Below are 14,407 nucleotides of genomic sequence, written 5' to 3'. Positions count from 1 at the left end.
AAAAAAAAGCTTAGAAATTATAAGTAAAGAAAAAAAACCCAAATGTCTGTGCGTCGTCATGTACCTTCCTCAAAGTTCCTGACTAGTTTTTCAATAAACTTCCCTATGCACCTGCAAAAGCTGAGGGGCATGTCCTGTCTCCAATGCTGCTTTCTTTCAAAATGGCATGCACTGTTAGGGGTCAGCTTACCAAAGTACAAGAAAAGCATGGTTTTATTTAGTAGACTGACCTGTAGTGATGCATTAGTAACGCACCACTGGAGTCATGTGCCACTATTTTGGAAGACAGTGCCAGAGGCAGGAGCGAGTGGGCATTTCTCTTATCTTCAGTGTTTAGTGCTTGCCAGATTGGGGGAGTTGCACTGTGACTGCCAGGGATTTTATTTTGGAGGGGGGAGGGTTGGGGGGCTCAGGAGGCCTCAAGAATCTTGCGTTATATGAGGTAAAGTATCATATTTCACGTCAGATGATCCCTTGCTCCTGGGTAGAGAATGACACAGGTACAGATTTGTCCCCATCCCCACAGGATCTGTCTTCATACCTGTCCCGTTCATTCTGTCCCTACCCCATCGCTGCAAGCTCTGTCCTCTTCACAAGCCTTGGGCAGGGACAGAACTCGCAGGGATGGGACAGGGATGGAGGTAGATTCCATGGGGACAAATTTGTCTCCGTGTCATTCTCTATGAGTCTTGGGAGCATCTTTGTGCCAGCCCTGACCTGGTGTAAAGATTCAGCAATGAGTGAAACTACTAGATTTTAGGGTTTTTTTTATACATTAATAATTTGTATGCCTTGTGGCTTTACACTGATTTTTGTTCCTATACTGTTACTCCCAATACATGTAGAAAGATTAGCACGGGAAAATCAAGAATAAACTACTGCATTGGCCTCTGTATTTCTCAAGGTTGTCTTAACTCTATTACAAATCAGTCTGATTCTTGGGAAATCCACAATGAATATGTATACGAGAGGTTTGTAGACATTTCCTCCATTGCGTATTCATTGTGGGATATCCTGAAAACCAGATTGGCTAAGGACTAACTTGAAAAATACTGGTTTAATTGCTGCATTGACTATCATAAGACTGCTGAACATGAAAGAAACGCTTATTTTTATAATTATTTTATGAGGTGTATAGTTGAAACACTAAAATCATATATATACTGGTATTTTGAGATAGGCAAGTCAAAAAATTTTTGTTTCATTTTCTGGTGTCATTTGAAACATTGTTTTGCTGTAGTTTGGTTAGTCTTCATTTTTGCTTGGGGGCAATATGAAGTGTGCACACTTTTATCAACAGGGCACACATGAGCAGTGTGTCTAAATAGTGTGCATTCAGGAATAGTTCATATTTGCAGCAGAAGTTGCTGGAGCTTTTTGCATGCCGGTGCTCTGCATTATCTATAGTGCTATCTACCAGTGATAGCCATCAGAACAGCATTGATCATAGATGTGTCGATCCCAAGGTGAATCATGTGGAGTGAGAAATGATCCTGTCTGCTGCCAGAACCCAGTGCCCTGCTGCTGTTTTCAAAGAAGTTAGGTGCAGAGATGCCAAAGATGTAAACCATCCCAAAGCTTGAGATTTACAACCTGAAAGAATGAGATTGAAGTAGTGAGTTGCGCAGGGACAGAAATCCCACCAGTCCCCACACAAGTCCCACCTGTCCCCGTGAGGAATCCCACCCGTCCCCCACAAGGAATCCCACCCGTCCCCGCGAGGAATCCCCTCCGTCCCCACCCGTCCCTATAAACTTCAGAAATAGTTATTTCATTTAATTATGCTACTGAATTAAAGGCTCTGGTAGAAACCCATTTACAAATAAGCAAAAAGACTTTATTAATTTAGAAATATTAATTGGGAAGTTTGTAAACGGGTTTCTACCAGAGCCTCTAATGTTTATAAATTTTTATCAACACAACTAATAGACTACTTTATCCTAAAGCAAAAAAAAAAAGAAATAGAATTTTTTTCCTACCTTTGTTGCCTGGTTTCTGCTTTCCTCATGTTCTCATTCAATTCCTTCCATCCACTATCTCTCTTCTCTCTGTGTCTCCCATTTGCTCTGTTACTGTGCCTCTCCCTTTCTCCCCCCTTCCAAATTGGTCTGGCACCCATCTTCTTCCCTCCGCTCTCCCCATAGTCTGGCATCTCTGTCTTCTTCCCTGCCAGCGTCTTCTCCCCACTCTCTCTTCCCCATGTCCTTTCAGCGTCCTTCTCCACTCCTTTGTCTTCCCCATGTGCTTTCAGCATCCTTCTCCCCCCTCTGCCTTCCCCAGTGCTTTCAGTGTCCTTCTCCCCCCTCAGTTTTACCTTAAGCGTCTTTTCCTCTCCACTCCACTTTTCCTCCCTTTCTCCTTCCCTGCCCCTTACCTTTGTGGCGCTTCCCCACCCGACTGACAACAGAACAGGCCCGGTCCGACAAACCTCCCTGCCCTGTAGCCGCGAATCCAAGTTACCTTCTTACAGCAGCTGGAGTATTGAAGCTGCTGTAAGAAAGTAATTTAGATTCGCGGCTACAGGGCAGGGAGGTTTGTCGGACCGGGCCTGTTATCGGTCGGTCAGAGGAAGCGCCACAAAGGTAAAGGGACCTGGCCAGCTGTGCACCCCCCCCCCCCCATGGCTGCACCCGGGGCAGATCGCCCTCCCCGTCCCCCCTTTGTACGCCACTGCCGATCGCAGCACACAGCCGATCGGAACGGAAGTCTTCCCGATGTCAGCGCTGACGTCGGAGGGAGGGAGGGCTTTGCTTAAGCCCTCCCTCCGAAGTCAGCGCTGACATCGTGGAAGACTTCCGTTCCAATCGGCTGTGTGCTGCGGCAGGGCAGGTAGGGAGAAGACGAGCTTCGCATCCAACCCCGCGACCCTCGGAGGCGTCCCCACGGGATCCCCGCGACCCTAGGGGCGCCCCCCACGGGATCCCCGCGACCTGAAGGGGGAACCCGCGAGATCCCCACGTGTCCCGCAGGATTCCCATCGTCCCCGTTCCTGTGCAGCTCTCTAGATTGAAGGCAAAAGAGATTTTCTAGATAGTCTATCCAGCATATTAATCTAGAAAAATATGTCTTGCTGATTTACATGTGGAAAGAAAGCAATATGAATGTTTTGCTGTTCTTTGGAGCCACTGAAAGGAGACTGAGTGGAAGGAATATGGGTAAATTCTCTGGACTAAAGATTGCCTTCCATTCAGTGGCTAAAACTATGTATCGTATATACTCGAATATAAACTGGGATTTTGGGGCCAGAATGGAGGTCCCAGTTTATATTTGGGCCAGCGCCCCCTTCCCAGGCTCTGCACCCTGTCCCCCCTCCCTGCCCTGTCCTCATACCTCCTCTGCTGATCCCTGGTGGTCCAGAGGTGCAGCGGGCAAAAGCGTGCTTTCTGCGCTCCTGCCCTGCTTCTAACCCAGTGATGGCTGCCGTGAGATCGGGTTTCTTCAGCCGCTGAGCGGCACAGAGCAGGAGCACACTTTGGCTCGGCAGTGTTAAATGTGTTATCTACATCATTGAAACAAACTCCTGCTTAAAACTATTTTGACTTGTGTTTTCTGCAGAATATGAAAAATGTTAAGGGCATGAATAATTTTACAAGGCACAGTATATAAGGTTTCCTGTACCAAAGTAAGAGAGAGCGTGCAAACTTTCACAAATTTTATTAATATTTCTCTGAGGTAGGTCAAACTAAGCTTAATAATGCATTTGTAGCTTTATATAGAGGTGTTAAAAGAAGGGCTTTATTATGTGGCCATTTGGTTTGAGGACGGGCTGGGAAGGGCTTCGATGGCTGGGACGGTTTAGATGGGCTGAAGTGAGCTTTGACGGAGACTTCAGTAGATGGAACTTAAGCACAGAACTGGGCAGAGCTTTGGGTTCTGGCCCAGAAACAGCTAAGAAAGAAAATTAAAATCAGTAATTTAAAGAGAGGGTAAGGTTGTGCAGACTGGATGGACCATTCGGGTCTTTATCTGCTGTCATCTACTATGTACCAAGTTCTGGAGGCTATATTTCTGAGAGTATATAGAGTTCAGAAGAGATCTATCATAATAGTGCAGAATCTGCACCATAAGCCCTATGAGATGAGTAAGAGCTAAAGAATGCATACTGGAGATGAGAAAAAATGGGGAGAGGCTACAATGGACACTTTAAAACATCACAAAAGCATAAATAATGCAGAAGAGGTAAGCATTTCACAGTAAGACTGTCGTTCTAAAACAAGATGTGATGAGGTATGTGGTGAGAAACCCAGAGTAAAACTGGAGATCAACTAAGTTCTGCTTCTAGGAGGAGGGCCAACTAGGCAGGCAAACTGACTGAGCCTTATGGCCTTTATCTGCTGTCATGTTACATATTTCTAGAAGTGGTTTAGGTCCAGAAAGGGTTTAAAGCTACCTTGAAGCTTCTCAAAAAGACATGGGGGGGGGGGGATTCTATAAAGTGGGTACTGAGTATCTGCATAGATGACAATATTCAGCAGCTAGCCGACTACGTTTCAGTGGACAAACATATATACCACCCTTTTAAATGGTTGTCTTTGACTGCCAAACGTAGCTGGTGAACTGCTGAATATTGGCAGTGACCAGTCATCAGCCAATCCGCTAAATCGGATATTGAACCAGACTTGCAAAAATTTAAGAATAGCTTAAAGTGTCTTCTTTTTAAAGAAGCCTTTAACTAAAAGTTTTTTTTTTGTTGTTTTTTTTTCTGGTTAATTCCTATTTTCATCACCCTTCATCAAATTAAGATCCTCATCCCCTTCCCTTTTGACTTTTCCTCTGTTCTAAATTTTTTCCCCTCACCTTCCTAATGTACTACCCTATTTTGGTTATTTTATTTTAAAATTGTATTTTTCCTTCTTTCCTACCGTTTCATGTGGTATGTCACCCCAGTTTGTTTTTTACTTTTTAAAGTAGTCATTTTTAATTTTAATGTATTTGTGATTTTTATTTTTTTTTAATTGAATTTTATTGCCTTTGTAAAACGCTTTGTAATCTGAAAAGCGTTTAATCAAATATTATAATAAACTTGAAACTTGATATTCAGTGTGAACATCACTGCTGAATATCGCTGAATGTGTGGCAACCTTTTATAGTGTGTCTGATTTTTGTTGTTTGGTTTTCTGTGTATTTTCTCTGCAATTTAATTGAGCGCTTAAAAGTCTGTAGGGGTTTGTAGGCCAGTTAGCATTAGAAGTGGTTTGAATCCTGGTTTTAATTGTCATCTTTTGATAATGGAATGTCTGCATTTTCTTGACTGATACTTAACTTGGGGGCCTATTTACTAAATTGGGTCATGAGAACATAAGAACTGCCACTGCTGGGTCAGACCAGTGGTCCATCGTGCCCAGCAGTCTGTTCCTGTGGCGGCCCTTAGGTCAAAGACCAGTGCCCTGAGTCTTGCCTTACCTGCGTACGTTCTGGTTCAGCAGGAACTTGTCTAACTTTGTCTTGAATCCCTGGAGGGTGTTTCCCCCTGTAACAGCCGCCAGAAGAGTGTTCCAGATTTCTACCACTCTCTGGGTTTACCATCATTAATGTAGATTTTAGCACTAACATTTAAATGACCTTATTGATGTGTAGATTTATGTCAATATTTAATTTATTATGGCTCATGGTAGAAAATATTTATTTGAAATATTTATAAAACCACTCTATCCACTGTTTTATGCAGGGTACTAAAAATATACTTAATAAAATATTTAAAAAACACAAATCATACAATAAGCAGTATAACATTAAAACTAATAGCTGCTAATAGTTTTTTTAAAAACATAACTAAGCAAGTGATCGTGCAAATAAAAAAAAGTCTTTATGTTTTCTGAATTGCAATAAAGATGTAGTGCAGTGTAGCTCATTTGGTACATAAGAATAGCCATACTGGATCAGACCAGTGGTCCATCTAGCCGAGTATCCTTCCACAGTGGTCAATCCAGGTCACACGTAACTGGTGAAGGCCCAAATAGTAGCAACATTCAATGCTACCAGTTGTTCCAGGTCTGTGCTCCGTTAACTTGCAACAATGCAATTTGACAGGCAACTATTCAAATTTGTTTAGAAGAAGGAATGTTGAGCAACAGTTTTTCAACTTATCTGTGGAACTATGGGGAGGTCAATATATCTTCAATGAAGAGGCATCATTATTCAAGGCTTGTAAAATCAACATCAAAACTTTAATTTGTTAGTACAGCACAAGCCAATTTAACTCTCAAGATCAGAGTAATATAATCAAAATGAGAAATGCCATCCAATAATCTAGCAGCAGAGCAGCATTTTGAGCAAGCTGCATAGCATGCAAAGTTGATTTAGAGAGACTCAAGTCCAGGGAATTACAATAATCTAGTAACTGAAATTTCTTATAAAACGATGCAGAAATAGTTGAAAGATTAAGAGTCTTTAATCTTCTCGAACCTTTTGGTCTAAATAAATCTTTTGCACTCACTCTTCACTTGTGGTTTAAATGAAAGCTTAGAATCAAGTAAAGATCCTAAATATTTACATTTAGACAATATCTATTTCAATATCATCAAATCTGACAGATGGTTGAAGTTTCATTGGAACCAGTTCACTCAGTAAAAAAAACAATTTGAGTTTAATTAATGTTCAGTTGATGTTTATTGTCTTTCATCCTGGCTTTCATCATCTGCAACACATCCTCCTAAAAGAAATGGTGTTCCCAACAGGGCTGTGGAGTTGGAGTTGAGGAGTCAGAGACATTTTGGGTACCTGGAGTCATAGTTGTGGGTACCAGAAACTGAGGAGTCAGAGTTGAAGGATTTATCTACCGACTCCACAGCCCTGGTTCCCAACACTGTGTTTAATAGGAAATAATTGTTTGTTGTAGACATAAAGCCAGTATTGCACACCAAGATAAAAAAGAATCCAACAAATTGGAATCATACAAATTAAAAAGAGATGAAGAAAGAGTAAACCCCTATAGTAAAATGATGAAGAAACAATTCAAATTTGCATTCACTTTTTCTTTTAACAGGCAGTTAAGACAGTCTAATGCACTTGCTAATGCCTTGTCCTCAACCAAATCTGCTCCTAAAGATTCATAAAAAGTTGTGTATAGCTGAAAGTAACCAGTATGCCTATTTCTAAGGTATCTTGGAGCTCAGAACACCTTTGTACCTGTCTCTGGAATACCTGGTCTTGTATGCATGCTCTTTCCTGTCCATAGATTGCAGTAACCCAATAGGGACAGAGAAAAGTAATATGTGAACCACTTCGGTTGTACTACAAAGACAGTATATCATATTCAATGCATTACCCTTCCTTTATTCAGACTCTTTTTTTTTTTTAATTGTACACTGATGTGTTCTTTTATAAGTTAAGCTGTAGAGTAAATTTATAATGTGTTCCTCTCCCATGAGTGGGGTAGGAGTGGTTTTGAGCAATCCAAATTTCTCTATCCCAATCCCCTGCCCATGCTTTTAAGTGAGATAAAGGGGACAGGAGTGATTGCCACTCACTGCTGTTTCCCCTGGCTCTGACAAATCAGATGACACTAACTGACCGAAACTCTCCTTCACTTTGAACAGGGAACTTACTAAACCCTGCCCTTTGTTGCCCGGGAATAATGACTATTGCACAAATATTTTCCAATCAGTTATTTTTTATTAGTGTTATCAAGATCATCTTTCATTAGGCATTTAGGAAATCCTTCAGGTGTGAAATTTGCACCTCTCCTGAAGAAAGGCATGGTCTCAGAGTCTATACTGGTATTTTCCTTTATACCTTCTCACTAACCAGTATGATATCACATCTGTCAACCAATCAGCCAACAGAGGCTGTCCTTAGATTTGAACGAAGAAAATTCCTCTTAACATAGAAAAAAGTTTTACAAATCATATTTTTGTTTACATCAATTTCTGAATATGCATAAAACATTATAATATACCCAAAGAAAACTTCCTCTCCCCGTATTTTTTAAAAGTTTAAATCAAAACAGTTCTCTGACCCTTTTGCTTGAAACACTGACAGCCTGGAGTTTTGAGCCCCCCTTAATGAGAATTCCTATATTGGGCCTCTAGGGGGTTTCCATGGTAACAGTGTCCCTGGCTTTAATTTAACCATTTCCAGATGTTACCTCTGGAATTTTCAAAACCTAAATTTTATAGTAATTTATATGCACATTTCATATGTAAAGACACAACCAAAATTCACACACATAATCAAACACATTCTGGGATCCCAAACATTCATACACAAGCGCACTCATCTCTCATTCACATCTCATAATTCTTTAAAGCATATAAAAAAAGATTATTCTCTACCCAGCATTGAAATGCCAGGACCATCTGTTAATACTTAAGCCATGAGGTTTCTCTTATTCCCCCTGGGCATGGCAGTCCACACAAAGAACACTAGAATCCCGGGCCTTTTTTAAGCAGGAAAACTTCAGCATGGTTTACACCAGGAAGAGACACACAGAAAGACAGAAACCAACATGGAGGAAGATTAATACAAAATGGAGTCATTAATACTTCTATGTATTATTATTTATACATATCTTGATTTCTATATGATCCTGCCCCATCTAACACCTCACACAAATAGTGAATTCCCTTTTTCCTATGCTATATATCGGTTTCCTGGTCTTTTGTTTATTATCCTGACTTATCAAAGTTTTAAATGTTTGCATGTATATAAGACCCTCTGATCAGGACTGAAAGATCTCTGTCATGCCCTGCTATTACTTCTTCTACACAATGCACCATCCAGGCCTTCTACAACTTGAGAGGGAAAGAGGGCAGTATGTTCCCAGTGAAAAATGAAGATGCTTGTATTCTTGGTGGCAGGGTTTGGGGGTATACCTTAGGCTGCCAATGGCCTTTTGGAACATGAGGGAAGAACCAGTGCTACCCATTTTGCTGATAATCCTATTCTGGTAGTTTATTTAAGAGTTAATAATCTTTATTGAATACCATAATAGTGCAATTCATTTGACCTGTGTTAAAATATACTTTCGGAAATGCAGGGCTTCCTAAGCCACGAGTCATGACCCCAAGTGGGGTAGGAAAATCCATCAACCCATGCCTATAACTAGTCACTTGTAGGCTTCAAGGACATTGAGGAGCCATGGCTGCATTGACAGCAATGCCCTAGGAGGACCAGGAGCAGTGGCCACAGAAGAAAGGTAGGAAGTCATGCTTTCCATGGCCATGATAATGGAGTCATGGTCATAGAAGGCTTGATAAGCACTGCCTTAATAACTTTTTACTTCTTTCTCTTTTCTTCCATCTGTGCCACTGGTGATATGAGGAAAATAAGGGCAGTGGGCATGCTAACATCAGAAAAGTTATTAGTGTGGGAGCTAGTGCTGCCCGATTCGGGGAAAAAAATTTTGATTCGATTCAGCCTATTGAATTTTCCTGCCCAAGTGGGTGTTTTTTGTGTTTTGGGTTGTTTTTTTTTTTTTTTTTTTTTTTTTTTCCAAACATCCTGGTCGGTTTATTTTATAGCCTCTTCACCCCCTTTGCCCTCTCCTACCCACACTGGCGCTGTGGTGTAAACAAAATAAACAAAAGACTTTTCCTCTCTCTTAAATCCTAGCTCACGTTCACGGTCTAACACCACCTCTGGCAGGATACACATTTGAAATCTGACATATTATAATCACAAAATAGTAAATAAAATTATTTTTTCTACCTTTTGTTGTCTGGTCATTATTCAAATCATTTTGGTCCCAGGCTCTGGTTATCTTCTGATAACTCGCTTGCCAGGGTCTCCTGCCCATTTGTCATTTTCTTCTTTCTCCATGCTAACCATCCATCTTCCATCTCTGTCCTCCCCTTCCGTTTCCCTTCCCTCCCCTGAAAGTCTGGTATCTTTCCTTTTTTTCATCTCCATCCCCAGATACACCTTTTCTGAACTACCCTTTCATCCTTCATCTCTCCCTCGTTCCCCACCACCCCAGAGTCCACCATCTCTCCCTTTCTCTTCCCAACTACCCTCCTATCCAGTATCTCTATCCCCCATCCACACCATCCCTTGTGTCCAACTTCTCTCCCTTTCTGTTCCTTCCCTCCCTAAATCCATTGTCCACCATCTCTCTCCCTCTCCTCTGTTTTTAGACCCATTATTTCTTCCCCCCAAAGCCGGCATATGCACATCTCTTTGAACCTCCCTTCCCTCCCTCCCTCCCTCCATGTACTTCTACATCAGGGCCTCCCTCCCTGAAGGCCTGTTCCCCCCCCGAAAGCCTGTAGCCCCTCTGAAGGCCCACCTGAAGACCTGCACCCCATCCCTGAAGGCCTGTTCCCCCCCCCCGAAGGACTGCACCCCCCCCTTGAAGGCCTGTCCCCCCCGAAGGTCTGCATGTTCGTCCATGACCTCCCGCGCATCCATTTACCTAATTCCAGCAGGGAGCAGCCTGCAGAGAGGATCGCAGGTACTTTAGCGATCCTTGCAGGTTGCCATAGGCCCCAGGAGCTGTCGTCCCTCTGCCGCGGTCCTGCTCCTCCTCTGACGTCAGAGGCAGGATCGCAGCAGAGGGAAGTCAGCTCCTGAGGCCTATGATAACCTGCAAGGTTTGCTAAAGTACCAGCGATCCTCTCTGCAGGCTGCTCCCTGCTGGAATTAGGTAAATGGATATGCGGGAGGTCAGGGGGGAAGCCAGACACCACAACACCTTCCGACTGACCCTCGCCCTCTAAAGCAGGAGCGGCAGCGACTGGCCAGCAAGAGGCAGCGCTGCCGATCCTGCTTTAGGGGGCGGGGGGAGGGTCAGTCACCGAATCGGGTGACCGATTTTTTTTGTTGTTTGTTGTTGAATCGATTCGAATCGATTCATCCGAAGTGAATCGGGCAGCATTAGTGGGAGCTGCCACTGTCTGTCAGAAGCAGCAGAACTGGCAGGGTTTTCCATGGCCCAACAATGAAAGAGGAGTAGCATAGGTCTTTGGGTACCCCACTGTAAGGAGGAGCCATCTCTCTATCCCCACAATAGCCTTTCTTTCGTGACATGAGCCTGGTACGGTTTTCCTTAATCAATGTTATAGAGTGGCTGGATGTTAAGAAATAGTGCTCGAGGAGGCAAATGTGTACCTTTTGTGTAAAGTGAGATATTCAGATGTTAAATGAGGAGGGAATGATTGATATAGAGGCCCTTTAACTAATATACAATTAAGTTTTGCACTTATCATGCGATAAGTACCCAGTTAACTGCATACTAAATGTTGCATACTAAACTTCTAAATGTTAAGGGCATTTCAAGCATCTTCCCATACAGTTACTACACAGAAAAGGAATTTACCATACGGTAAGCACAGTTGTAGATAGTGCCAATAGACGTAATACTTCCTAAATAAAAGGCAGCAAGAGCAGATAGCACTGGTGTACTTAACCATCTCCTATTTTAAGAGGCAGTAAGATCTGTTCTTACCAACTTCTGTTTAGGAGTCAAAAGCATCCATATTATCTGAACTAATAACATCAAGTGGTAAGTGATGTACTAACTGCAGTGTGCAATCCGTACCCATTCCCTGCCATTTTCCACCCCATAGCAGACTATGTAGTAAGTACTTGGTAAGCAAATACATGTAACCATTACTATACTTGCATGAAATTCAAAATGTGCTAACTTATGTACTAATTCACATGCTAACTGCTTAGCATGCTTTTCTGAAAGGGTCAGATTGGATTGGATTGGATTATTATTGATTTACTTCTACTGACATAAGTAAGTATTCATATTGCAAATTATGGTAATCTCTCTGTTCTTGTGATGAGCCAGTAGTCTATATAAAGATCCATCTTCTCAAAATGGATTCTATTGGCTTTGCTTGTTTTTATCAATTCACTAAAAAACAAACTTAAGTATGCAGTTCTTTTTCTCTGTTATGTCACTTTCTTCAGGTGTGCTCTTTTGTGTTGGAGGCCGTGGCGGATCAGGTGATCCTTTTCGGAGCATTGAATGTTACTCCATTAGCAAAAACACTTGGTTTTTTGGTCCTGAGATGAACAGCAGGAGACGGCATGTGGGTGTAATATCTGTGGGAGGTTAGTATCAAAATAAAGTGATTTTCTTCTGAACACATTTTTACCAGAACTAGAAATTAATTGCTTGGTATCATACCAATCATTGCTTCTATTAATAAAATGCTTCCATTAATAAAATGTTATTTTTCAGAATCTGTTTTTGGCCTTTTAAATAATATACTTTTGTGCATCTACAATGATGCACTTCCATATATGTATTTAGCTATCCAGCTTTATTTTTTAAAAGAGCCTTGCTGATACTTTTTGTACTGTAAATCAGCAGGTCAATTTTATTTAAATCTAAAGTTTTACCATGAAAAGTAATAAAATCAGTAGAGACCAACCCAGTGGATGTGTACTGCCATGTGCAAGGGACCTTGTTTTGATTACTGGCTCCAGTCTTCCACATTGTGTTTGGCCTGGGCTTCTGGACTGAAGATTTTGTACAGGCAGTATTTGTAGTAGAGAGTTGCACGGGGACAGAAATTTCACCCATCCCTGCCTATCTCCAGTGAATTCTGTTATGTCCCTTCCGGATTCAGTACATTAGGTGTTCAATCCCTCCCTGCAATCCGGGAGTTGCAGAAATCCAAACACTTTTCCGAACATGTGCTCCTCCTACTTTAGAGAGAGAGAGCCCCCTGCAGTTTCAAGTTCTGCAAGCAGTCCATGCTCTGCTCTGTGTCTTTTTTTGGGGTTTTTTCTCAAATTCATCTTTTTGGTGGCTTGAGTGAAGTGAGACCTCTTTGCGGTGGCCAGGGTTGTTTAAACAGGTACAATTGTACTGTCAATGATGCCTGACATGCCAGTTGAATAATCTGCAATAGTTCTACCTGCCCATGTGGTGCCTATGCCCATCAATGAGACCCTGTTTGAAAAAGTGGCCATGGATTTTGTGGAACCCCTGGAGTGAACCACATGTGGCAATAAGTACATTCTGGTGATCATGGATTATACAACCTGCTATTCAGAGGCTATAGCATTTCAAAATATGAAAACTAGCAAGGTAAGAAAACCAGCAGTGTAAAAAGGATTGCCCCCACATAAAATAAAAAAAGCAAAGGAGTAGGGGTCTGACACAGTGTCTTCCAGCCAATGTAAAGTTTGAACAAATTGAAACTCTCTACATTGAATGAAGGAGAGTTTCGATTTGTTGAAACTTTACAATAGCTGGAAGACATTGTGTCAGACCCCTACTCCTTTGATAAAATGAAAACTACCATAGTAGTGAATACCTTTTGGGAAATGTTTTTCACTAATAGGGATGCCTAAGGAAATGCTCACTGATCAGGGGACACCTTGTATGTTGTGTCATAAATAAATATGCACCCTGTTAAAAATAAAGGTGCTTTGGACCTTGGTGTACTATCCCCAGACCAATGGCCTGGTTGAGCACTTTAGTAAAAACAAGCAGATGGTAAAGAGGTTTATTGCTGAGGATTGGAAGAATTGGCACCCTACTTCCTTATGTACTGTTTGCCATTCAGAAAGTGTCCCAGAGCTCAACAGAGTTTTCCTCTTGAACTACTGTGTAGAACAGGGATGTCAAACTCAATCACATAAGGGGCTGAAATCTAAAACACAGGCTAAGTCACGGGTCTCCTGCCCATTTGTCATTTTCTTCTGTCTCGGTGCTAACCATCCATCTTCCATCTCTGTCCTCTCCTTCCGTTTCCCTTCCCTCCCCGGAGGTCTGGCATCTTTCCTTTTTTTCATATCCATCCCCGCAGCTGCAGCAATGGACCCCACCATCCCCAGATCCACCATCTCTCCTTTTCTCAATTACCCTTTCATCCAGGATCTATCCCTCCTTCCCCACCAACCCAGGGTCTACCATTTCTCCCTTTCTCTTCTCAACTATCCTTTCATCCAGCATCTCTCCCTCCTTCCCCACCATCTTAGGGTCAGCCATCTCTCCCTTTCTCTTCCCAACTACCCTCTTATCCAGTATCTCTATTTCCCCCCTCTACACCATCCCTTGTATCCAACTTCTCTGCCTTTCTCTTCCTTCCCTCCATCCCATTGTCCACCACCTCTCTCCCTCTCCTCTGTTTTTAGACCCATTATTTCTTCCCCTCCCCCACCCTCAGTCCAGCATATGCACATCTCTTTGGGCCCCCACTTCCCTCCCTTTTTCCCTCCCTACATGTACTTCTACACAAGCCCCCCTCCTCCCGAAGGCCTACATGTTTTCCCCCTTCTTTCTAGCGTCCTCCGGCTTCCCAGTCTCACCTTCAAAGCAACCTGCAGAGGATCGTTGGTTGGCTGTAGTAATCCTAGCAGGTTGCCATCAGCCTCCGCAGCACGTTACCTCTGCTGCAGTCCCGCCCCACCTCTCCTGATTTCCTTTTTTGTAATTCCTTTGTACTGCCCTAGTGATCCAGTGGTGCGGAGAGCCAGAGCTGCCATCTCTCCCTCCTGGTGATTT

At 42.5% G+C, this 14,407-nt stretch overlaps 1 protein-coding gene across 6 annotated transcripts in view; it reads left to right on the top strand.

Annotated features, from left to right (window-relative positions):
- KLHL8 (kelch like family member 8) overlaps positions 1-14,407 on the top strand; it is an 82,928-nt gene that overhangs the window by 43,483 nt on the left and 25,038 nt on the right. For all 6 annotated transcript variants that reach the window (XM_033963985.1, XM_033964004.1, XM_033964014.1 and 3 more), the window contains exon 5: positions 11,857-12,000. In XM_033963985.1, the coding sequence (XP_033819876.1) occupies positions 11,857-12,000 (144 nt within the window). The remainder of the gene's footprint in view (positions 1-11,856; positions 12,001-14,407) is intronic.

Source organism: Geotrypetes seraphini, chromosome 1, assembly GCF_902459505.1.
Source record: "Geotrypetes seraphini chromosome 1, aGeoSer1.1, whole genome shotgun sequence".
Lineage (NCBI taxonomy): Eukaryota > Metazoa > Chordata > Amphibia > Gymnophiona > Dermophiidae > Geotrypetes > Geotrypetes seraphini.
This window is presented reverse-complemented; position numbering and strand designations above follow the sequence as displayed.